General features: G+C 41.6%; 2 protein-coding genes across 3 annotated transcripts; one reads left to right on the forward strand and one right to left on the reverse strand.

The window, feature by feature from the left end:
* Positions 1–211: 211 nt before the first annotated feature.
* On the forward strand, positions 212–11,219 carry LOC103370639 (digestive cysteine proteinase 2). The gene is made up of 11 exons (XM_008299760.1): positions 212–354; positions 1,154–1,213; positions 1,302–1,394; positions 2,571–2,743; positions 3,217–3,478; positions 3,586–3,781; positions 3,932–4,125; positions 4,210–4,301; positions 8,193–8,354; positions 10,325–10,514; positions 10,601–11,219. The coding sequence occupies exons 1-11, from the start codon at positions 309–311 to the stop codon at positions 10,786–10,788; spliced, it is 1,656 nt and encodes a 551-aa protein (XP_008297982.1). The 5' UTR covers positions 212–308; the 3' UTR covers positions 10,789–11,219.
* LOC103370638 (solute carrier family 22 member 6-B) lies at positions 11,043–21,473 on the reverse strand. 2 transcript variants are annotated; one of them, XM_008299758.1, is made up of 10 exons: positions 20,921–21,473; positions 19,613–19,716; positions 18,525–18,679; positions 17,306–17,474; positions 17,023–17,137; positions 14,213–14,319; positions 13,905–14,116; positions 13,709–13,817; positions 13,411–13,623; positions 11,043–13,143 (listed from the first exon to the last, which is right to left on the reverse strand). In XM_008299758.1, exons 1-10 carry the CDS (start codon positions 21,257–21,259, stop codon positions 13,041–13,043), a joined length of 1,626 nt encoding a protein of 541 aa, XP_008297980.1. In that variant the 5' UTR covers positions 21,260–21,473; the 3' UTR covers positions 11,043–13,040. The 2 variants fall into 2 exon arrangements, with proteins under 2 accessions (XP_008297980.1, XP_008297979.1); XM_008299757.1 differs by having other exon boundaries at positions 11,043–13,146.
* Positions 21,474–26,064: the final 4,591 nt, after the last annotated feature.

The raw sequence follows: 26,064 nt of genomic DNA on the forward strand, positions 1-26,064 counted from the left end.
AACAAACCTTAATGTTTTTGGCTCTGTGCCTCCTTGTCCAGAACTGTATGACCATAGGTGTCTCAGGTCACATGACACAAATCACATGACATCTTTCCGCTAAAGCCCGCCTCTTGTTTCTGATTGGTGGACGCTCCTCCTTGCCGCAGTGCGATTGGTCGAAAGAGAGCGTCAGTAACTTTTTAATGTTTGGTTCTCTGCTTAATCAGTTGTTTGGAGTGTCCTGCAGAGTCATGTGTTTTTAACTTGTTTGTCTTTTAGTCTTGACTGCTTTTCTGTCCTCTATTTCATAGCTCACAGCAGAAACCATGAGGTGCTGGTACATTGCAGCTGTTCTTTTGCTGGCTGCCATTGGTAAGTGATGACATTTCATTTTACTACATCATGTTTCCAGCTAGCTACCGTTACAGTGCAATGAAAGCAGCTAACACATAGTGCTATTGTTAGAAAAGGTACGTTAGCGTTCAAGTTGCTCAATAATGTTGTCAGATCTGAGTGGCTGTACAGCTGGAGGGAACACACGCGGTGTAACCTGCGTTTCCTGTGAAGGTTTTCTGTTTTACTTTCCAATATGTGCTGACTTGTGGGAGACCACGCCGAACAGCAGTCAAAACCTGTCAATTTAAAGTGTATTTGATGATCAAGAAAACCATGTACATCTTTTCAATATGGCTTATAAACCCAAATAAAACTATATAGTCTACTTTTAATTCGGCACACATTTAATATGCTTTACACCACCTTACTGGACAAAACTGAACCTTTGTTGAACTCTTTCTGCCAATTATACAACTAACCTAACTGGTCTCTAAAACACAATGGCGTTGATTAGGTGAAACCTTGGTATATTGGCCAATAAAATTACTCACTAACAGGTTTTCAGACTCTGCTATATGTGTGTGACAGAAAGATTACAACATATGCTGAAATTCCCACTTTCTGTGGCAGACTGTATCTTATGTAAATAGTGCAGGAGAGCAAATGTCCAGGGATAGCTATCAGTATTCCTGGCAATCCAGTCACGTGCATTGTCTTAGAATAGGGCTGCATATTACTCCATTGTCCTTTAAGGGACATGACACATAAGGGCAGCTACACTGCTAAAAACACAGTTTCCCTAAGCAATCTCTCCACCTTTTGTGTTTATTTCCAGGTACAGAGGGAAAAGCAGTCCCGTCCCTTCCTGAGTTTGGGAACACCTATCATGTCAAAGGTAAGCAGTAAAAACACCAGGTATGTTAGTGCTTCTTTGTCCTTGGATTTTGGCCTGACTACAGTAACATTTCACATTTCCTTTGCAGGTGTGATCTCTCTGCCCTACGCTGAAATTAAAGAGCCATTTGAGGCCTGGTTAGACCTAGCGGCAAAGTCCAGCCGATTAGACTACTACCATGGTAAGAAGCCCAACGACCCGTGGCTGTTTCTCTTAAACCTGACTCTGTGTTTTCCCTGCTTGGCTGGATTTGAAACGAAAAGCCTTTTGTGGCAGAGGAAAGAGAGCAGACCGTAAATCAGCACATAAAAAAGGAAGTAAAAAAGGCAGAATAAGCAACATTGAAGAACCTGATCTGGTGACTCATGTTACATACTCGTGACTTTTAGTCCCTATTATGCTGGATCTTCTTAAAACTGTTGTCGAAATGGTGTTTTTACCTAAAATCCTGACGAAGGCTTGACGTTATTCTGTGTAAACTTGACTCAGATGTCCCATTATGGTACAGTTATTATGATCACAAAAAGATAAGGAAGATGGTAAATGTTTTGTTGCAACAGCAGAAACATTTTTATATTTGGAAAGCAGAGTCACAAGATTGCGCAGATACTGAATACATAAAGCCAAATCAGGTGGGTGGCAGGGCAGCTTTCTTCCTGTGAGTGGAGACCCTAAAACTGTATCAGAGGATTGATTGTTGAGTGCATTATGCATTCTTGAAAGCATTTTTCCACAGGATCTAGTTTCGATAAAATATCAAGCAAATAGTCTGTAGCATTAGATATGTCACTGAGTGAGAACAGATTGTGCAAATCTGCCATTTTGTTCTACAATAACTTTGAAAGATTTACTATAATGTCTTAGTGCTGGTGTAGTGAGCAAGAACCCCTCAAAGACCTGGTAGTGTGCGTCCCAAATAATGAATAGAACCAATGGATGCATACCAACAATGAAAAAGCCACATTTTTTTTTGCTGTGTTGCTAATCATCTTGGGTTTGATGTGACTATAGGCTAATCAAATGTTTTGACCTCTTGTTCTTGTCAGCTCCTTGTTGTTCTTCTCAATCTCATCACTGTTCATTGTAAACTGTCGTGCTAACCCCCACCCATTAATCTCCATTGTATCAACATACTGTCCCCGCCTTAACTCACAGTAGCCAGAATACCAATAAACACCCCACTACAGCAAACTTTAGAACAGGATTTTGAAGGATTTCCCCAAGAGGATTATTTCTAGAATGAATTAGTGGGAGACGGGTGACCTACACTGGGTTCATTTTATGTGTAAAAGAAGGGTGACACTGTTTATAGTGTTAAAAATGTTAGTTTAACATCCTTCGCTGTGATTGTCAACAGGCCAGGTTTCGACGTACCAGTTGGGGTCGGAGCTGCAGTTTGGCGTTGCCTATAAAATCACCCCTGAGACCACAGAGGTGGAGAAAAATGTGATGAAGTGCTTCCAGGCTAACGGAACAAAGGATGAAGCTGTCACACCGCAAGCATCACTGCCCGATGTGCAGGGCTTCCAGGTGTGTGCAAACAGAAAAACTCTTACAGAAAAAGAGCTGCTACATGATAAACTAATTCCCCTGTTGTGACGAGACAGACTTTAAATGTAAAATTTTGCGGCTCCTTCAGCTGCTACGTTTGTAGTATTGCATTTCAACGATCACCGTCTCTACTATGAAACTCTGATATGCAAACTTTGTGGTGAACTGAGGCAAGCAGATCCTCCAGAGAGATTGCAGTTTTAATGTGTGAGATTTAAGATCATTGTGCTCGTGTGACTCCACAGTTTCACAATCTTGCAACACTGCGAACACTCAGTGACGCTGAGGACTTGTAAAACCACAGCACTTTTTAAGGAACATGTGCAACATTCACCTTCAGCAATTAGTTTTCAGATTTATTGTTCCGTAGTTACACATTTAACTTAACCATGTTGCTATTGAAAGGATTAGATATGTTGTTTTCATTGTGTTCTTCCATGTTTGTCTTATAGTTCCTGAAAATGGAGTACTACGGAGGTTCCCTGTGTGAAGTTTGGCAGAATGTGACCACTGTGGGTAACAAAAAGAACACGTATACTCTGTGGGTGACGCATTCAGAGCGAGGTGCAAATGGCAAAGAAGGGACTGCTACTCCAATCCATTATGAGATGATGGGATACAACACGCTGCTGGGGTCCCATTATGATAAATACTTGGTGGACTACAAGGAGTTCAACACTCATGTGGACCCCAAAGTCTTCTCTCTGCCTGAAGGTTTGTGTGCCAGCTGTAGGTTCATACCTAACCTACCTTTTAGAATAATCACAGGAAAGAAAAAAAAAAACAAAAACGCTAATGTTCTATGGTTTTTGTCTCTGTAGGTATGAGTTGTGGGGATTTTCCTGGCCCAGGAGTGGAGCACCATATGTTGGCCAATCCAATGAAAGATCTCATCCACACCTCAGCATCAGGTCACTCACAGGGCATGTTCAAGCATTTCAAGGAGAAGTTCCAGCGTCAGTACAGCGATGAAAAGGAGCATGAGGAGAGGGAGCATGCATTTGTTCATAATCTCCGGTGAGAGGAACATTTAAAACTGAATTGTGACATTGCAGCATTACCAGATACTTTTTCCGTATAATACATTGAATTCTTAAAAGCAGTACAGCATGAATGTGGATGACTTTTAAAAATTCTCTGATGACGTGGTTGCTGGTTTCTTTCCAGGTACATCCATTCTAAGAACAGAGCTGGGCTGTCCTTCTCCCTGGCACTGAACTCCCTGTCAGATCGCAGCATGTCAGAGCTGGCAACCATGAGGGGAAGGAAACGAGGAAAGACACCAAACAGAGGGCTTCCGTTCCCCTCCAGAAGTTATGAAGGAGTCCAAGTACCAGACTCGATTGACTGGAGGCTTTATGGTACGTAGAAGTCTGAAATAGTTTGCCTGAGATGCATCTACCTGACAGGGCATCCAGTTTTTACCCCACACTCTGCCCTTCCAGGTGCTGTGACCCCAGTGAAGGACCAGGCCATCTGTGGCTCCTGCTGGAGCTTTGCCACCACTGGAGCAGTAGAGGGCGCTCTCTTCATGAAGGTAAGAAGGATAAAAAAAAGCAGCTTATGAAACAGTCACTGGCTCCATTCCAGTGATTTTAACTGATGAGGCGACTTTCTTATGCCCTTTGAAGCCACAGATGTTCACCACGGTGCTTCATCTGGTCACGGTTTAGTTTGTCTGCAATGCATTTACGCTTGGTGTAAACGTATCAGTGGCAGCTTCCTAGATATTTAAAATGAAACTTTAATACTGTAGTAGATTGTTTAGGCAGAAAAATACAGCAAAATAAATTCGAAAAGGACATCATTTGTCAAAGGTGATAAAAGAATGATTGAATTATGTTCATATGAGGAGACATGTGTTCCTGACACCAACACTAGAAACATGCAAAACTGGAAACAAATGACACCAATTTAATATGAAGAATTGAAAATGACCATTATGGAGTTTATATGAAAATATAATTACTGTAGATATTCAGGAAATGATGGGAGGATATTACAAATCCTCCACATAGGAAAGCATTTTTCTGTTTGTGAAAAATGCAAAAATCTGTATTCATTCAGTTGGCTGGAATAGTTTATGTGTAGGTTTTTGATTAAGCTTAAGAAAAGTATCCTTCTGGATGAAGAGAAGTCCTCGTCCTCAGGGCAAGGGCAGGTTCCCTAAATGAGTCATTGTGCCACTTTCACTCATGTTAGACAGGCTTGACTGTGCTTGTGAGTAAATAAGACTGAGTGAATGTCTTCGTTGGACTGCCTCCATCCTGTAGAAGGCTCAGCTCAAAGGCATTCCTTCTCCATTGTTGCCTAGCAACATGATCCAAACATAGGACTGGTTTATTATGGGATTTGATGGCACCCCATTGAAGTGACCAAATTCTTCGACTCCCTCTCACACGCACACCACTCTTGATTATGTCTCTTGCTCAATAACTGTGTAATTGACAGACTGAGATGCAGCAGTGGAAGAAATGCTCAGAGCTTTTACTGAAATAAAAGGAGCGATTTTTAGACTAGCAAAAGCATTTAAAATTTAAGTCAAGTACAAAATCTGCTTTAAATAATAAAACTGCTCACTGTGCTGAATATCCATAAATAAAATAGATGGGTCATTCAAGCTCAAATCATCAGGAACCTGTGGATGTAAAAACTATGAACTAGTCTTTGTAAAATGTAAAATAAATATATCAAATATTTACTGATGGTAGAACATAAAACAGTAAACTACACATGGTTCAGGAATATCACTGCTTGACTTNGTAGGTTTTTGATTAAGCTTAAGAAAAGTATCCTTCTGGATGAAGAGAAGTCCTCGTCCTCAGGGCAAGGGCAGGTTCCCTACATGAGTCATTGTGCCACTTTCACTCATGTTAGACAGGCTTGACTGTGCTTGTGAGTAAATAAGACTGAGTGAATGTCTTCGTTGGACTGCCTCCATCCTCAGCTCAAAGGCATTCCTTCTCCATTGTTGCCTAGCAACATGATCCAAACATAGGACTGGTTTATTATGGGATTTGATGGCACCCCATTGAAGTGACCAAATTCTTCGACTCCCTCTCACACGCACACCACTCTTGATTATGTCTCTTGCTCAATAACTGTGTAATTGACAGACTGAGATGCAGCAGTGGAAGAAATGCTCAGAGCTTTTACTGAAATAAAAGGAGCGATTTTTAGACGAGCAAAAGCATTTAAAATTTAAGTCAAGTACAAAATCTGCTTTAAATAATAAAACTGCTCACTGTGCTGAATATCCATAAATAAAATAGATGGGTCATTCAAAACTATGAATATTTAAACTAGTCTTTGTAAAATGTAAAATAAATATATCAAATATTTACTGATGGTAAAACATAAAACAGTAAACTACACATGGTTCAGGAATATCACTGCTTGACTTGTGCCTGATCAATTTCTTTGTTTAATGAGTGCTTAAAGATCTGATATTATTCGATCCACAGTGTTGCAGAATTTAAATCAATGACATGGTGAGAAATAAGCCATCCATATTGTCATCCAAACGTAGCCTCAAATTTCAATGTGCCAAAAGTGGGTTGACAGGAAACTTTTTAAAACAGTTTAACTCAAAGTACTCGATATACAGAAGCCAACTAGCAACTTCTGAACTGTTTGTAGTTGCATGTCACGATAACACTAAACAAAACCTATTTCTGCACAGAGTTCAGCCTGAAGGTCAAGTTTATTCTCAAATGCACACAAAGCAACAGAATCCCTTTTGATCCCATAAAACAGATTCCACAGTGATCATTAGAATAAATAAGTCCACAACCGCTTGAGTTTCAAAATGTTCCTCCAAGTATAACTAAGAAAGTATGTTTGTTTTTTTTAATTATGAGTTTCCACTTTCAGGATTCACTTTGTAGTCATAAACCACGTCGTGTCTTTGTAGTTTTCTTTTGGAGCTAATCGGTGCATTATGTCATAGCATAGTCTATCCATGACCAAATACATAGCTCTGTTGGCGTGTCTTGACATGTATTTAATGACAGTTTAACTTATGTAAGCAAGACTTTCATGGTACATTTCCTCCCATGATCTTTGTGCAGACGGCGTGACAGGATCAAAATGGATTCTGTTGCTTTATGTTGCATTTTGAATGCTGGAAGGTTGGATCATTTTCACCTGGGGATCAGTCAGGTCTTATTTTAGTCTTTAGTAATATGTCTGGATTTATTTTATGTAGTATTGCAAATCAGAACCTGCAAGTGAATTTATTTGGACAATATGGTAAGGCAAAATGTATTTTGTGATATTTGCCTCTGAATTGGAGAGGTCAAGATGCATAAAATAGTATCTGAGTAAATATGCGTGGTTACTTTCTATAAGGACGTAGTTGATCCGCTACAGGAGAAAACTGGACGAAACGCTTAGGAGAGTGGATGGTCATTAAAACAATTATGTCCTCACTTCTTTTCCTTTTTTCCCCCCTTATTACCATATTTGGCAGTTTTATGAGAATTTTCAGCTCCTAAAGTAATATGTCAGCCATCAAATTAATGAGACCGCTGAGTCTTTTCTATGGGTGAATACTCCTGATTGTTTTGCAGTGATTGCAGGAACAAGTTGATTTGGCGACGAGAAAGTAATGTTGTGAGGCCCCAGCAGTTTGTCTTTGTACCTTTGCCAGTGCGCAGCGCAGCAGCAGGAAGTGACCTGCATGAAGCAGCAACCACGTCCTCTGAGGCAGGTTCATAAACACAGCCGCTCCCCAGGGGCCGCTTGTACATTTACTCCTTCGTGATCTCACAGCGTCTCACTCGCAACCTGTAGATAACAGCTGGTGCAAAAATGTTTCCATCTCAAGCCTTGTGTATATTTTAGTCTGTCTTTTTGTTATGAACTCTTTGGCTTTTATACATAACCTTTAATCTAATTATTTCCCTCCTAAACCCTCAATATCTCTTCATCATTTGGGATAGGCTCCAGCCCCCCCACGACCCCAATGAGGATTAAGCGGTGTATAGATAATGGATGGATGGACTGAAGGTCTGAGTAATCTTAGTGCAGGCTAATTGGTTATAAGTTTAGAGATGCAAGAAGGTGCTGTGCCATGGAGAGCTTTGAATTGATCAGGAGGATGTTGAGCTACTTCTAAAAGATGCAGGAAGCCAGTGTGAGTGGACCAATATGCGGGTTTGTTTAGTGTTTGTAAAAGCCTGGCTGCTGCATTGTGAACCACTCAAACATGATTTGCTCTACAGTGTTCTTTGGCAACTGTTACAAAACACATGAATGAACAAGTTACTTAATCACGCCTGAAGAATAGTTTCGTCACAAGAAGTTAGTGAATCGTTATAACACTGAAGGTGGCATTATGTTTATAGTCTGATTCATATGCAGCAAGTCACAACAGGTTGATAATTTGCGGGGTGGGTAATAATAAATTTCTTCTTTTGTCTTTCAGACAGGTTCCCTGCAGGTTCTGTCTCAGCAGATGCTGGTGGACTGTTCCTGGGGTTTTGGTAATAACGGCTGCGATGGAGGAGAGGAGTGGAGAGCGTATGAGTGGATTATGAAACACGGAGGCATCGCCACCACAGAAACCTACGGAGCATATATGGGAATGGTGAGAGGATTTCATGACGATGAAGCAAAAAAAAAAATCTCTGATAGTTTTGAAACAGCACTGCATTGAAACACATTGTGGTCTTTTTTCTTAAAGGATGAACAAAACCGCTTTATTATAGTTGAGAAGTGAAACAACTTTGAAGGTTTTAGAACAATATTGAAAGCTCATTTGATGTTTCAACTGAGGCAGCAAGACTCAAGTGAGGACTCCTAAATCCCACAGATACAATTTGCATCCATATTCTCATCCCTTCTTCTCAGTCCACTCATGAAGTGCTTATTACAGTAAGGTGGCGTGCATATCTAATGAAACTGTACGACTTGGCCTTCCCAATGCTGCCAATTGCTTTTCTGTTAGGGAGACAAAACAAAAGAAATGTAAAGTTACATTCAAATGTAATCATGGTTTTGCATACAGCTCTGCATCCATCTCCACACCCTTTTCTCTCAATTACTCCTGAACTCGTCATTGCAAATATTGGGAACACATACTGCACCACAAGAATGAGTGAAGCGTTTGTAATTACGCTTGTTCCATATTTGTACACATAATACCGTTGCTGTTGCTTCACAACTTACCCTTTCCGATGATATTAGCTGTTTCTCTGTGTGACATTAGAGTTTACAGCAGATGTCTGCTTTTTCCCCAACAAAGAACTGACATTACATCCCACTTTCTATGGAAAATAAACACAAAAGTAGTGTATTTGCTTGTCATTGCATTGATGACAAGCGTGTGTCTTCAGTAGACTACTATTTCCAGTAGTTTTTCAGTATTTTATTCAAATTCCAAAGTCATGCAGTATTCTACCATTGTGGTTCTGGTATTACCAGATTCCAGACAATGTCCCCTGCACAAGAATACATGTTTATCTACTGCCAGCATTTTTATGATGAGAGATACATATAAAAACATCTCAGTTTAATAATAGGCATTTCCCCCTTTATATAAAGGCTAACATAGAAACTGTATTGTCGTTGCAAATGACGAGACTGATTTAAAGAAAAGGAGCTCCAGCATCGTCATGTGTCGAGCAGTTATAACGATAATGAGATAACTGCTTTGAAGTAAAATTAAGGAAATTACTCTGAAAATAGCCTCGTGCTCAGAGGGTTAAACCACTACTGGATTTACAAGTTTCTATGAAATGTGATTCCAACAATCTGCTCCTAATTATGGTTAGAAAAAAAGACATTTCGGCATGTTAGGACATTTTTCCACCAGTACAGTGCAGCTTTGTAAATGTAGCATTGTCGCACGAAAGCCATTTTTCCCTTCAGATTCACAGTCAGCGTAACAGTTTCTAAAAGAGTGTCATTGTTGCCCAGTTATCAGATACTTCAGTTGGCTGAATTCACTGATTTTCTTACACAAGTTTAAAGAATGGATTTGCTTTCTGTGTCTCAAAAGCACCGGTGTTCAGTCTGTGTTTTGGTCTTCAGTGAACGCCCTGTTGTTCTACATATACAACCCTCCATGTTTTTATTGCTTAATGTCCTCTGTATGTAAGGCAAGGTACATTTATTTATACAGTACAACTTATACACAAAGCAATTGAAAGTGCTTTAGGAATTAATTACAAAGATGATTTCAACGGTGGACACTAAAAGCATGCGTTTAAATCATAAAAATAAAACAATTTAAGCAATAAAATCAATGTGAAATTTTCTGAAAATAAAAACAAAGAAATTAAAACTCAGATAAAAGAGAAAAATAAAATCACTTTAAAAGTTACAGTGCAGTGTTAAGACTGACAGTGCAGTGCTGTATTAAGACAGTCATTAATTAAAGGCAACAGTAAATAAATAAGTTTTTGTCCTTGATTTAAAGGAGCTGAGAGTTTCAACAGACCTGCAGTTGTCTGGACGTTTGTTCCAGATATGTGGAACAAGAACATCGATATGCACATGAACTTGGCAACCGTCTATGAATTTCGTGTCTCACCTGTTTTGTCTCTTTCTCGACAGAATGGATTTTGCCACGAGAACTCATCCCAGCTTACTGCAGGTATCCAGAGCTACACTAACGTCACATCAGGTGATGCAGAAGCGCTCAAGCTGGCTCTCTTCAAAAACGGACCGGTGGCCGTCAGTATCGATGCTTCACATCGATCATTTGTGTTCTACAGCCACGGCGTCTACTACGAACCTGCTTGCGGTAAGTTCACACCTCAGTGGCGCTAAATGCTTTTTCCAGCAGCGTTTCTCTGACTACAGCTGAACATGTTTCATTGTGTTTTTCAGGTAATACCCCAGATGATTTGGACCACGCTGTGCTTGCAGTGGGATACGGCAGCTTGAATGGGGAGCCATACTGGTTGATAAAGAACTCTTGGTCCACCTACTGGGGCAATGACGGCTACATCCTCATGTCTATGAAAGATAACAACTGTGGCGTCACTACTGATGCTACATATGTTACACTGTCATAGATTGTGTCCCCTCTGTGTATATTGCTGGATGTTAATGCTGCTTTGTTCCTGTTGATGCCACTTTACTTTTTTTTTTTTTTACTTCATTTTAAAGCTGCCACAATTTTAAGCAACTGCTTAAAAGAATTCGCCCTTAGGGGATTTTTAAAGTGATTTAAATTGAGTGCCTAAGACCGAGTGACACTTCATGTTGTACTAATCTCTATGCAGTTATTGCATCAGATTGAAATGCCTCAACTCGCACGCACAACAAATCCACTTTTAAATTTTAATGGTATTGCTGAAGGCCCAAACACACAGTGCCTTCATTTTAATTAGACACAGTACATTTTATTAACCATTTCCACTGTTTTTTTGTTTTTGTTTTTAAGATTGTGTTTTATTCAAATGCACTGGACAAGAACGCATTGCAATAAAAATCTGAAAAGTTTTCCATTTACAGCCTTCAGTGACATCTGTGATTCATCTAACTAACCACATGCTGCATGCTTTCTCAGATCCATGCAGTGGAACAACTGGTAACCAGTTATTAAATAGCTTTGCTAAAGGAATAATAGACTTTTTAAAAAGCTAAATCCTTTTGCCCTGAGTATCAGCACAGCTTTATAGTAGCATATTACATGACCTGCGCTTCTGGTGAATGCCTGCACTTCCGTCAGTGCATCACTAATTCATATACACAATGACAGCCCTTAAACACTTCTAAAATGTACTGCATTCTTCCAGAGCCAAGTCATCATAGCCACAAGCGATTTGCAGTTGAGCAGACTTTAGTAAAATAGAAGAAGAATAAACCCCTACAAACGATGCTAAAACCACGTTTTTTTTCACATGCTGATCAGTCACATTCCAAATTTTACATACAAAACTGAACTAAGTGCAGCCATCAAACAAAAGGCTACATTAGGTACAACAGAGTTAGCTAGTACATGCACTCACTTGAATAGTTTCATTTGTCTTGGCTTGAAAACATATAATAAAAGATGAGGCATTGATTTGCAATACAGCATTACGATACAACAAACACATCCCAGAGACAGTTCACACACATTCATACAAAAATATTTTAGGAGTTTTTATGAAATGCACAAAAGGTAATAAGTCCTGAAAAAAAAATAGCTGCTCAACAGGACTATTAGGAACTGCATTAGAGAGACAGTGGCAATGTGTTCAGCTTCTTATCCAACTTTATTCTTAAAATCAGTACAGGTTTAGAAAGTATTTTTGGACCCAAGATATATAAATATACACCAACCAGCCAAAACATTCAAACTACTGACAGGCTAAGTAACCTGACTATCTCGTCGCAATGGTACCTAGGGGTGGGATAAATTAGGTAGCAAGTGAACAGTCAATCCCTGAAAGGTGACGTGTGGGTCATGGGAATAGTAGGCAGCATGAAGATCTGAGTGACTTTGGCAAAAGTTAAATCAGGATTAGTAGTTGACAGAGCATCTCCAACATGGCAAGTGTTGTGGGGTGTTCCTCGTATGCAGTAATTAGTACCTAGCTAAGGTAAGGAGTGGTGAATTGGTGACAAGGTCATGGACGCCCAAGGTTCATAAATGTACGTGGGGATGGAAAGCTGGCCCATGTTATCCCCAAGAAGAGCTACTGTCGGAGAAATTGCTGAAAACCTTAATGCTGCTATGATAGAAAGATGTCAGAACGCGGTGCATTGCAGCTTGCTGCATATGGGGCAGCGTAACGACAAATCTGCCACATTTTGTTCAGGCATGGTCTGGTGAAACAAGGAATTCAAGGTTTTGACTTGGATTCCAAATCCCTCAGATCCCAACCTGATTGAGCATCTGTTGGATGTGCTGAAAAAACAAGTCAGATCCTGACAACCTCACATTACAACTTCCAGGACTTCAAGGATCTGCTACTGACATCTTGGTTCCTGATACCACAGAACACCTTCAGGGGTCTGTGGAGTTGATGAACATAATAACACACAGTAGATGGCTTTGATGTTGTGGCAGATTGGTGTATACAATTCTACAGTTTGTGTGTCTGCAAAGCCCTATGGGGAACTACTTAATTAATGTCCCCACATATACAAAATATATCAAACCACTTCTTAGAATTGAAATAAACATTTGGGGGAAGATCATGTTGACTTTCTTGCATAGAGCTTATAATCAGATATGTACTTGCATAGAGGATGTTGTGGTAAATAGTGTGTCCGGTATCTGAGTTGCAGCAGCATAATGTGAGATTAGTGAGACAGTGCAACCTTTATCACACTGTTAAGCCTGGCCAGCTGGATGCTGTAGCTCCTGCTTCTCTGTGCTGCTTGCTGACTGGTTAATATCTTCACACATATCAGGGTTGTCCTTGGTTTTAGGCGACCTGCTGGAGACAAAACACCAAGTAGACACAGCTATTTTAACACTGGAGCAAACAATGGGTCATGTTTAAAAAGTTGACTGATAAAAGAGCCCATAAACTGTAAGTGTGAAAAGAAACAAGGAAATCATTTTGTATTTCAATTAAACGCAAACACTCTTCTCCTCTCTGAGATGAGAAAAATGCAGTTTCATTGACCTTACATTGTACTTTGTTTCACGATCTGACAAAACATCTGACAAATCCCATCCAGAAGCCATGTCTTAGTACCTGTTGTCCCACTTTTCTACATCCTCCACTGTGTCAGGAAGCGGCATGTTGGCAGTTTCGGGCAGTGCCAGAGCCAGGAGTGCACCTACAAATGAGCAAGCGCCGAAGATGATGAGGGGTGCTGTAGGGCTGTGGTTAAACAGCATGTTGGCAATAGGTGCTAACATACCGCCCATCCTTGCAAACATGCTGGATGCACCTAGTCCTGTTTGCCTGTCAGTACATAAAGGAAACAAAAGTTGCAGCAGTTTGAACGGAATGAAAAAGTGCCAAGTTAAGAAAAACTCACGAGTCTTACCTGAGCACGGTGGGGAATATCTCAGCAGTGTACACGTAAATGACAGCAAAGGAAGCTGATATGCCAAACTTCCCTACCATGGCAAAACCTGTCAGGACGTTAGGATGTCCTGCAACAGAAAGAGAAAATGTATCTACATTATGAAATGCATTAGATGATCAGTTCATCCCTCTTAGAACAAATACACAGCGTTTACCTGCAGGAACTGTGAGCATGAGGAGGCAGCCGAGCCCTCCAACAGCCATGAAGCCAGTCTGGGAGAATCGGCGGCTCCAAGGCAGGGAGATGAGGACAAGGGAGCGAGCCGGGATCTCGACCAAACCAAAAATAAACTGGGTCAGGTAGAGGTTCGTCCCCAACCTGGACACGCCCAGTGCGAAGCCATAATACACCAGCACATTCACAAACCTGAGATTGTCGACGAAAGGGACAGAGTGTGAAGAGGTAAAAGGTATAGGGAACTGATTTTTTTTCCCCTCTGTCAGCGTGACAAACACGACTTACCAGAGGTAGAACAAGATGAAGGATCTCTTTCTCATTGTAGGCGTCCGTAGAAGATCCACTGCCGAGGCATTTTGCTTCCCTCTAATGAAAAGCTCACACTTTTCGACCTGACGTGGATTCACAAGTAAATCAGAACCGTAAGTGTAAGGCTGGTGGCAGCTCATATTTTTCAAGTTGCATTTCATTAAAGACTAAAACCAACAATGACATTTAGTGCATTGTGTAAGACTGATTTTGATAAATCTTCTATTCCATAAATCACGATTATTGTTTAAAAGCCGGGTTGCAAGGTGGTGCAGCTGGTAGCACTGTTGCCTCGCAGCAAGAAGGCGGTTCACATCCCGGTGGGGACACCCGGGATCTTTCTGCTTGGCGTTTGGGGAGAACTGAGAATCCCCATGCAGCATGTTCTTTCCAGCTTCCTCTCACACAGAAAACACATGATTCTATATTGTCTATAGGTGTGAATGTGAGTGTGCTTGGTTGTCTTAAAGTGTAGCCCTGCGATAGACCTGTCCAGGGTGTCCCCTGCCTTCACCCTAAATCAGCTGGGATAAGCTCCAGCCTCCCCGTGACCCTAGTGAGGATTAAGCGGTGTATAGATAAGGGATGGATGTTTAGAAGCCTCAACAAACGACATAGTTCCTTTGTTTCATACAACATGGGTACTGAAGCTCTTTAGTGCTATTTATCATCATACTGCTACAAATATCAGTGTGGGCTATTTTGTGAGAAAATAATCCCAAATTAACACACTTGTTGGTCCTGTTTGAGGAGTATTTAGAAAAAAACTAAAGCAACCAGCTGCTTTAGTCACCCTGAAGCTATATTTGTGTGTCAGGAATAGTCAGGAATAACAATAAGGCAGGACACTTGCTATACGCTCTTACTACGCTCACAGGGTGTGTAACACTACGTCTAACATCCATCCATTATCTATACACCGCTTTATCCTCACTAGGGTCATGGGGGGCTGGAGTCTATCCCAGCCGACTTAGGGCGAAGGCAGGGGTCACCCTGGACAGGTCACCAGTCTATCACAGGGCTACACTTAGAGACAGACAACCAAGCACACTCACATTCACACCTACAGACTATTTAGAATCGCCAATTAACCTCAACATGTTTATGGACCTTGTGGGAGGAAGCTGGAGAACCTGGAGAGAACCCACGCTGCACGGGGAGAACATGCAAACTCCACACAGGGACGCGAACTGGCGACCTTCTTGCTGCGAGGCAACAGTGCTACCAACTGCACCACCCTGCAGCCCTAGGATGAAGATTTTAACCTCTTTATTCTTCTGCCAAATCTATAGAGAATTCTTTAAAGATCCTTTTTGGTGAAAATCTAGGGTTTTTGGGGGTTATTTTTTGTTTTTATTCAAACTTTTTAACCATATTTAACAAGGTGTTTATATATAGTTGCTGACATCATGAACCTGACAATCATCAGAAACAAATGGAAGAACATGTGCAACGAAGGATGGAAGACTGATTAAAGGTTACGTCTCCTTCTAACTGTGCAAGACAACCTTGATGATTTTTTAATTTTCATTATATAGCCAGTGTTCATTACCTGCTTCAGTTCATTATCTATGTGTCCAAGAAGCATGACTTAATGAGGAGGAGGTTAACGGAGGCTCCACACAGAAAGATTCCGGTTTCCCCCACCGGGACGCAAACCGGCAACCTTCTTGCTGCGAGGCAACAGTGCTACCAACTGCACCACCCTGCAGCTACATCTAACATGTATATAATAAAGAGACGTACATCAGCTCCTGTATCTTCAGTACGAATAAAATAGACTTTAAGCTGGATACCGCAAACACTTAGGCTTATTCAGCTAAGGGAGAAATAGACTAAAATATTATTGGCTAAGGGCAGCTCACTGGTGCAGAGGTTACTGTTCCCTCAGAACAGAAAGGTTCTGGTCTTCTACCACATTCTAAAGACAAGAATGGTTGGACCGGAAATTGATCTCAACTCATCACCTTAAGGAGGAGTTATGAGCACAAGTGAATCCTTTTCTAAAATCTCCTTGGTACATTTAATGCATAAAGGAGACGAGACACACAGCTAAAATATACAAAGCGTGGTAGGAACAGGACTGTAACGTGAGTGTATGTACGCTAATATATATCATGTGCTTATCTTTATGTCAGTCTTCACTTTCATCTTTTGTGTGTCAAGCCACAGCACGTTTGCATGTGTGCGCGAATTAAAAAGCCAAACATGTACGACACAAGTACATTCTTGTCACATTATTCCCCATTGTGAATTGAATTATAACTGCATGTGCTGTAAGTTGTCATGAACACTGTTCTGCTGATCTTAAAACACACCAGCAGGCTGCAACAAAACAGATGTTGCAGCTGCGCCACATTTCATGTTTAGCTGTGAAGCAAGGATGTCTCAATTTGTTAAATGCCAGTTGCTTTGACTCCTTGTGTCTCTTTCCTCCCCTCCTCTACTTGCATCTCTGGTAGGAGTGAGGAAAAAGTGAGGAGAGGAATCGATACAATCGGACAAATGGAGAGATGAGAACAGGGTCTCTGTTGGTGTCAGCTGGGATAGACTACAGCTCCCCAAGACCCTCTCAGGGTAAAACATAAAGCTGGTACATCTAATAAATAGATGGATTGACTATTGGGTAGGTTCTTTTCATGGGATTTGTTGACTGTAATCAAAATACAGAGTACCTCCTAACCCAGTCTTTTAAACAAACGTTTTCATTCTGCATCATGCTACAGACAGTAAATCCACTTTACCAGCTTATCCAGCACGACAGCGTAAAATACAGAGAGGCCCACCTGAACAGCAGGCGGTAAGACCCGGCCGTTAACAAGTGCTGCTTTGCGGAGGAGTGCGATGGCCTCCTCTCTCCTGTCTTTGGTCAGCAACCATCTGGCAGACTGAGGGACCACCCTGACAGGAGGTAGAGAGAGCGAGTAGCAAACAGAAAGAAGGAATATGTTTAGGACAGAGGGGACAGAGGCAAGAAAGTGGTGGAGGAGAAAATAAGCATCACAAAGAGGACATTGTTGCTCGAACACACAGTGGACCTAATGTTCAGATGTCAGTTGAATTTCCCACCATATATAGAAGACGAGTAGGAAGCCTGGGACTGATATCGCAAGCTGTAATTTTCTCCAGTCCCGTATCAGATATGCCACTCCGGCCAGCAGCATGTAACCCAGACCGAAGGCAAAGTCTGTGACGACACCTGCCATCATGCGTCTCTTAGTGCACGTCCACTCAGTACCTGTACGGAGAGGAGAGGAGAGGAGAGGAAAGGAGAGGAGAGGAGAGGAGGGTTTTGGGTTTAACTGAGGTGATGTTTCGGGGCTTTTAGGTCAAGGAAAGAGCGACAAGGGTTTTGCAAAAGCAACATTAAAATAACGCGTTTGCAGGTGTGATGGATACGTGATAATAAGATGAGTGCAGCTGTGCCTGCTACTAACATCTGTTCCCATACATGATAAATATCCTGCTTTCATATGTTCAACCTGCATTACATCTTCACTGAGTGTGTCCTTGCTGTCCAAGTCTTTTCCTCCAATCTGTCCATTTATTGTTTAAAACACAGCGGTCAGTACAGTTTGTTGCCAAGAGTTATATTAGAGTACAGATACTGCTCTCATGTGTGTAAATATGAAACTTAAAGCAGCAGCCAGTTAGCTTAGCATAAAGACTGACTCAACTAGATCTCTCAACGGGTAATGCAAAAAAACTCGCAAGCACCTCTAAAGCTCAGTAACACACGTTACATCTCGTTTGTTTAGTCTGTACAAAAAATAAAGTGTAAAAATATGGTTGTACAGGTGGGCGTTATGTGTGAGATAGTTCTATTGTCATTGACTTTCTGCGAAACTGGGAAACAATTAACTAACTGCTGGCTTTAACTTTGTATTATGTTATATATATTATTTATATTCAGCACACACGGATATAGAAAATGGATGGATATAAGAGTGGCATCGATATCCGCATTCAACGCACTACAAGATAGTGATTGAGTGTATTATGCAGAACTATTTCTTTGAGTTTGGTAACGTTTCATTTTTATTTAGTTTTCTTTAGCCTGATGGGTTTTCAAAAGAGTTTTACGAATCTAAGCGCTAATAATGGCAAACCTCCAACTTACACTGAGAAGGAGACATCATTCACACGTCACCTGACTGCAATGTGTTTAACAGACATGTTCTAATTGCTCTACCTAACTACTAAGTCTTTCTCGCAGTTGAATCCTTGTACTTCTGCCCCTGCAGTGTTCTCAAATGATTGTGTTTGAGTGTGTGTGTTTGGTTAGTACCAAGCACAAAAGCATTGATGATGACTCCAGATATTGTGGTGCCAACTACAAAGCGAAGAATCACATAGACTGGGAAGTTCGGTGCAAAAGCAACAGCGACTCCGAACACGGTCTGGATAGCGATGGACAGCAGCAAGACGAAGCGCCGGCCGTACCTTTGCACAGAGAGACAAGAGATGGACATGAGTTTGCTCTCTACGGGAAAACAAGTGTGAATTATTAATACATCTCAATGAGATAGAAGTGGGAATGAATGCTGATAAGCTTGGACATGAGAGTATTGTGAAGAGTGTCAGCTTACAGATGAAGGCACAAAAATCTAATGTGGAACAAAGAGGCAAAAAAAGAGATGGTTTAACCTGTAATTCTGGTTGTGGGACGTGCTGCGAACAGAAACTACTTGTTTGTATGAACCAGCATCACTAGATAGTGTATCAGATCAGGGTTTAATAAGAAAGTATGTGTGTGTGTGTTGCAATAAAGTGAAACCCGGTGGAGATATTCAGTTTACTCTATAACACTGAGTAAAAACTATTTAATTGGAAGTTATCCTTAGTGTTCCTTGTGTGTTTAGCACAAATTTCAACCCAATCCAAAGAAAAATAAGTGATTTGTGAGGAAGAAGTTTCCTGACAAGAACTGGGAAAAGTTCTGAACTCCTGTTGAGCTGGAATGGGATGGCCCCTTGAGGAATTTCAGAAGTACAGGAGAGTTGTTGAGTCCCATGAACATTTAATGCTATCGCAGAGTCTTTTCCATCACTTCCAGTAAAGAAGCACAGAACATTTTTGATGACCTAGAAATTTCTCAAATGATGCCTGAGGCCCAAAACATCACCTGCGGGAAAGGTTGGTCCAATTAGGAAGAAACGGTTTCCGTCAAATCGCTGTGTGTATCTTTAGCCCTTGAACTAAATCAGCATGCTGTGTCAACTGCCCTACTTACACACAGCTACCACATGCCAAGCACTCCAGCTGTGTCTGCCCCTGCAGCCACACTTTGATGCCGAGAATCTGGCTGTGTGTTGTATCTGTATGAAGTAGGCTTTGGTTCAGTGCTGCAGACAGAAAGAGAGCTGCAGAGCCTACCTGTCAGCCATGGCTCCAAACACCACAGATCCCACCAACAGGCCAAACATGTAGATGGACGACCCAAGACTGTTCAGCCCGGCTCTGTCACACACCAGGTCCCACTAGTAGATGGGAAAAGCAAACGATCTCTGCACTGTTACTGGATCACACACACATTTATTTCTTATATAAAGAAGAGTGCCTATGGAGGCGACACATTTTTCCACTTATGCCTGAATGCTACTCCTTGTGATACTGATGGTTTGTTTGGTACCAAGGTGGGGTCACCCGGTGGACATGCAACACTACAACACATTATCACGGACATAATATGAGTCTTTCTGCAGATGCATGATGAAGCATGTCTGCATCATGGCTCCATGTGGAAAAAGTTGCCAGAGGAGTATTAAAATCACAGACAGTGCACTAATTTAACAGACTGGCTCTGACAAGACAGACAGGCAAGTGTTGCAGACTTCATAGAGGTTGGAAATTACATTTTTCTGTGACAGCTCAGTAGGACAGTGCATGATGTCAACCTTTATGGATGCCGTCAATGTTTGGTGTTGGGGGCAGATTCTTTGACCAGCTAAGACCAAAACAAATTGGCTTGGATCTAATGGGGTCCAGCATTTTTGGCGAGAACCTGGTCAGGACAGTGAATGCATAGTCCTGACAGTGAAGCACGCAGAAGGGAGTGAGATGATTCGGGGCTACATGAGTGCAAATGGTGTTAGGAAGATGACATTTATAGTTGACACCATGAATACCTGAGGATGTAGCATAATGCACATAATGCTGGCTGACAAGATGATTCCCAGCATACAGAAGTTTCTCAGCAGAGGAACTTCCCAGCATTATAATGACCCAAAGCATGCTGCCAAACACATTGAGGAGTTTCTAAAGAAGGAAGTGTGAACTATATCCTGGCGAAATATGTCACATGAGTTGAATCCAGACATGTGACAAGGAGGATTTGTTCTGTAACACTTAACTTACTAAGCATATTGCAAGAAATGCTCCCACACTTCAGTTTGCTTTAACCTTCCTATTACTTTCAAATTTGCTAACATCTTTTATCCTTGGGTTCAATTTGACCCCAGCAATTTAAACTTTCAGAAAATCATCATGACTGAAATTTTTACCCAAGTTTATGTGTAACTAGCCCTTTAAATAAAATGGAAAAAAATATGTCTAGAGAGACATTAAACTTTGAATGGGGTCAAATTGGCCCCCAAGATAATAAGAGGCTTAATTTAAATTAATTAAAATTACTCTTCAACCCAAACAGAAAGGTATTTTTTGCACATTATCTTCCTGTTGTACCTCTGTGACAGTGGTGCTCTGAAAAGTGTCTTTGCTGTAGACCCATCCGTGGCCGCACGGGACGCGTTCAGTCCGGTTGTCCTCCAGCTGGACATCCGAGGAGAAGCAGGAGGAGTCGGCGAGGCTGAAGTTCAGGGTGAGTGTAGCCGGGCTGAGGGACTGATTCCCTGCTGCCGAGCTGGAGTTCTCCCGGCACTGATGGGGCGGAGTGGCCCCGGTGAAGATGCTCACCATCATGTGGAAGGCCAGTAGGATCTGAGGTAAACAAATCCAGACGTACAGAATTTTCTGATACTTGCCATAGCCGCCGATAGCAGAGAGGATCTGGTCGAAATTCATATTGTTTTTGGAGGGAATGTAGACCAAACTGGAGGCTGTGAGATCAGCCAGTGAGAAGGCGGCTGCTGCAAACACCCAGCATACAGTAAATCAGTGAGGCGGTGGGGGGATGCGCACTGATGCTCAGAAGGTAAACAAGATAAATCAGCCGTCATGTGCTGCTGCTGCTGCTGCTGCTGCTGTCACCAACACCTCACAGACCTGCGATGACCTGAAGAAAACACTGGCCACGCTGAGCTGCTTACATCTTCCAGCCGGTGCACTCCCACCTCTCTGAAAGCTGCCGCGCTCTCTCTCCAAAGGAGGCTGCGCTCAGGACTGTAGCTCAAAAATGACTGAAACAGACGTGCGCGTAAAGGTGAATCAAAGTTTTTCTCTGTTTAAAGATTCCCAACATAGTATAGGAACCAGTCAAGTCAATACATGAGCTTGATGCACGGGGAAGCACATGAAAAAAGTGTCCACATTTAATCCACAATTCAAAATAAATAACAAAAAGTGAGCATCCCGTTGCGCGCCAGTGTTCTCGTTGATGCCCCTGTTGTTCTCCAACACGGTAGTAAATCTGGAGAGACGCGCACATTAATGGTAGCTGGGAGCGCGTAAGGTGTGACGTATCAGTTACTTATAGGGCAGGGCCACAGCATGATTACAAAATCTCATCACACAACACCAGTGATCCTGCACTGATCCTGCAGGCCACTGGACTGAACCTTTATGAAAATCAGGTAACACCCACTGCACATGCTGCCATTCAAGTACGTCCATGTAACAAAACCCAATTATTATACAGCCTCCAACGCATCCAACAATCAGCAATTTCCAACAAACACGGTGTCTTTTGTCCAAACAAAGGCTCTCTGCTGCCATCTGTTGTTTGAAAAGGCCAGCTCTGGCTCATACTGTACTCAAGTAAAAAAGTACTGCGTGTAAAAGACATAGGTCTGGCTAAATGTGTCATACCACACTGCTGTCCCTACATTTGAGCTTGTTATACCTTGATTAATGCTTGATTAAACAGAGGAACCCCCCTGAGACAATCTTAGGACTCAAATTGGACTAATTATACAACAACAAGGTAACAAGTTGCACACATACAGTGGAAACCAGAACTTTACATACACTGTATAAAAAGACACACAACCTTTTTTTTTTTCTCACTATCAGACATTAAATCAGACTAAACTTTTCCTGTTTCAGGTCAGTTAGGGTTAACAAAATTATTTCTATTTGCTAAATGTCAGAATAATGATAAAGATTTTTTTTTTTAGAGAATTTTTTTTCAAAGTCAGTAGTTTACATACATTTCCTTAGTATTTGGTAGCATTGCCTTTAAACTGGATGACTTGGGTCAAATGTTTTGGGTATCCTGCCTCAAGCTTCTCACAATAGTTTGATAAATTCTGGCCCATTCCTCCTGACAGAACTGATGCAACTGAGTCAGGTTTGTTGGCCGCCTTGTTCCACACATCTGTTCAGCTCTGCCCACAAATATTCTACAGTATTAAGATCAGGGCTTTGTGACGGCCACTCCAAAAAATTGACTTTGTTGTCCTGAAGTCTCTTTGTAACTAATTTAGCGGTATGCTTCGGGTCATTGTCCATTTGGAAGACCCATTTGCGTCCAAGGTTTAACTTCTTGGCTGATGTCTTGAGGTGTTGCTTCAATATTTCCACATAATGTTCTTTCCTCATGATACCATCTATTTTGTGAAGTGCACCAGTCCCTCCTGCAGCAAAACACCACCACAACATGATGCTGCCACCCCCGTACTTCACAGCTGGGATGGTGTTCTCAGGCTTGTAAGCTTCTCCCGTTTTTCTCCAAATGTAAAGATGGTCATTATGGCCAAACAGTTCTATTTTATCATCAGACCACAGGACATGTCTCCAAAAATGAAGGTCTTTGTCACTAATGTGCATTTGTAAACTGTAATCTGGCTTTTTTATGTTATTTATGGAGTAATGTCTTCTTCCTCTCTGAGTAGCCTTTCAGCCCATGTCGGTACAGGACTTGTTTAACTGTGGATAATGACACTCTCTTAACAGCTTCAGCAGCATCTTCACAAGTTATTTTGCTTTTGTTCTGGGGTTGATATGCACATTTTGCACCAAAGCATCTTCAACTCTTGGACACAGAACCCGTCCCCTTCCTGAGCGGTATGATGGCTGGACATTCTCATGGTGTTTATACTTGTGTATAATTGTTGAACAGATGAGCGTGGAACCTTCAGGCATCTGGAAATTGAAGCCAAGGATGAACCAGACTTGTGGAGGTCCACAGTTCTCTTCCTGATATCTTGGATGATTTCTTTAGGTTTTCCCATGTTGTCACAAAAGCAAGCAGCGTGTTTGAGGTGTGACTTAAAATACAGCCAGAGGTGTGTCTCTAATTAACTGTTTTTTTTACCTTAAAACTGCAAATTATAGGTTAAGATACAAGAACAGATTTGAACAAGGATTAATTATTATTAATACAGGTGATGAATGGGTGTATATGGCCACATACAGGCCTGTGCAACCATCCATCCATCNACAGTAAATCAGTGAGGCGGTGGGGGGATGCGCACTGATGCTCAGAAGGTAAACAAGATAAATCAGCCGTCATGTGCTGCTGCTGCTGCTGCTGCGGTCACCAACACCTTACAGACCTGCGATGACCTGAAGAAAACACTGGCCACGCTGAGCTGCTTACATCTTCCAGCCGGTGCACTCCCACCTCTCTGAAAGCTGCCAAAGGAGGCTGCGCTCAGGACTGTAGCTCAAAAATGACTGAAACAGACGTGCGCGTAAAGGTGAATCAAAGTTTTTCTCTGTTTAAAGATTCCCAACATAGTATAGGAACCAGTCAAGTCAACACATGAGCTTGATGCACGGGGAAGCACATGAAAAAAGTGTCCACATTTAATCCACAATTCAAAATAAATAACAAAAAGTGAGCATCCCGTTGCGCGCCAGTGTTCTCGTTGATGCCCCTGTTGTTCTCCAACACGGTAGTAAATCTGGAGAGACGCGCACATTAATGGTAGCTGGGAGCGCGTAAGGTGTGACGTATCAGTTACTTATAGGGCAGGGCCACAGCATGATTACAAAATCTCATCACACAACACCAGTGATCCTGCACTGATCCTGCAGGCCACTGGGCTGAACCTTTATGAAAATCAGGTAACACCCACTGCACATGCTGCCATTCAAGTACGTCCATGTAACAAAACCCAATTATTATACAGCCTCCAACGCATCCAACAATCAGCAATTTCCAACAAACACGGGGTGTCTTTTGTCCAAACAAAGGCTCTCTGCTGCCATCTGTTGTTTGAAAAGGCCAGCTCTGGCTCATACTGTACTCAAGTAAAAAAGTACTGCGTGTAAAAGACATAGGTCTGGCTAAATGTGTCATACCACACTGCTGTCCCTACATTTGAGCTTGTTATACCTTGATTAATGCTTGATTAAACAGAGGAACCCCCCTGAGACAATCTTAGGACTCAAATTGGACTAATTATACAACAACAAGGTAACAAGTTGCACACATACAGTGGAAACCAGAACTTTACATACACTGTATAAAAAGACACACAACCTTTTTTTTCTCTCACTATCAGACATTAAATCAGACTGAACTTTTCCTGTTTTAGGTCAGTTAGAGTTACCAAAATTATTTCTATTTGCTAAATGTCAGAATAATGACAAAAAAAAATTTTTTAGAGAATTTTTTTTCAAAGTCAGAAGTTTACATTTATTTCCTAGTATTTGGTAGCATTGTCTTTAAACTGTATGACTTGGGTCAAATGTTTTGGGTATCCTGCCTCAAGCTTCTCACAATAGTTTACCAGAATTTTGGCCCATTCCTCCTGACAGACCTGATGTAACTGAGTCAGGTTTGTTGGCCGCCTTGCTCCACACATCTGTTCAGCTCTGCCCACACATTTTCTACAGGACTGAAATCAGGGCTTTGTGATGGTCACTCCAAAACATTGACTTTGTTGTCCTGAAGTCTCTTTGTAACTAATTTAGTGGTATGCTTCGGGTCATTGTCCATTTGGAAGACCCATTTGCGCCCAAGGTTTAACTTCTTGGCTGATGTCTTGAGATGTTGCTTCAGTATTTCCATATAATGTTCTTTCCTCATGATGCCATCTGTTTTGTGAAGTGCACCAGTCCCTCCTGCAGCAAAACAGCCCCACAACATGATGCTGCCACCCCCGTACTTCACAGTTGGGATGGTGTTCTCAGGCTTGCAAGCTTCTCCCGTTTTCCTCCAAATGTAAAGATGGTCATTATGGTCAAACAGTTCAATTTTATCATCAGACCACAGGACATGTCTCCAAAAATTAAGGTCTTTGTCCGTGTGTGCATTTGCAAACTGTAATCTGGCTTTTTTATGTTCTTTATGGAGTAATGTCATCTTCCTTTCTGAGTATCCTTTCAGCCCATGTCGGTACAGGACTTGTTTAACTGTGGATAATGACACTCTCTTACCAGCTTCAGCAGCATCTTCACAAAGTCGTTTGCTTTTGTTCTGGGGTTGATACGCACATTTTGCACCAAAACATGTTCAACTCTGGGACACAGAACCCGTCTCCTTCCTGAGCGTTGTGATTGCTGGACATTCTCATGGTGTTTATACTTGGGTATAATTGTTGAACAGATGAGCGTGGAACCTTCAGGCATCTGGAAATTGAAGCCAAGGATGAACCAGACTTGTGGAGGTCCACAATTCTCTTTCTGATATCTTGGATGATTTCTTTAGGTTTTCCCCATAGACTGTATAAAAGATGGACGTAGCTACCGTGACGTCACCC

Source organism: Stegastes partitus, unplaced genomic scaffold, assembly GCF_000690725.1.
Source record: "Stegastes partitus isolate 25-593 unplaced genomic scaffold, Stegastes_partitus-1.0.2 Scaffold1456, whole genome shotgun sequence".
NCBI lineage: Eukaryota > Metazoa > Chordata > Actinopteri > Pomacentridae > Stegastes > Stegastes partitus.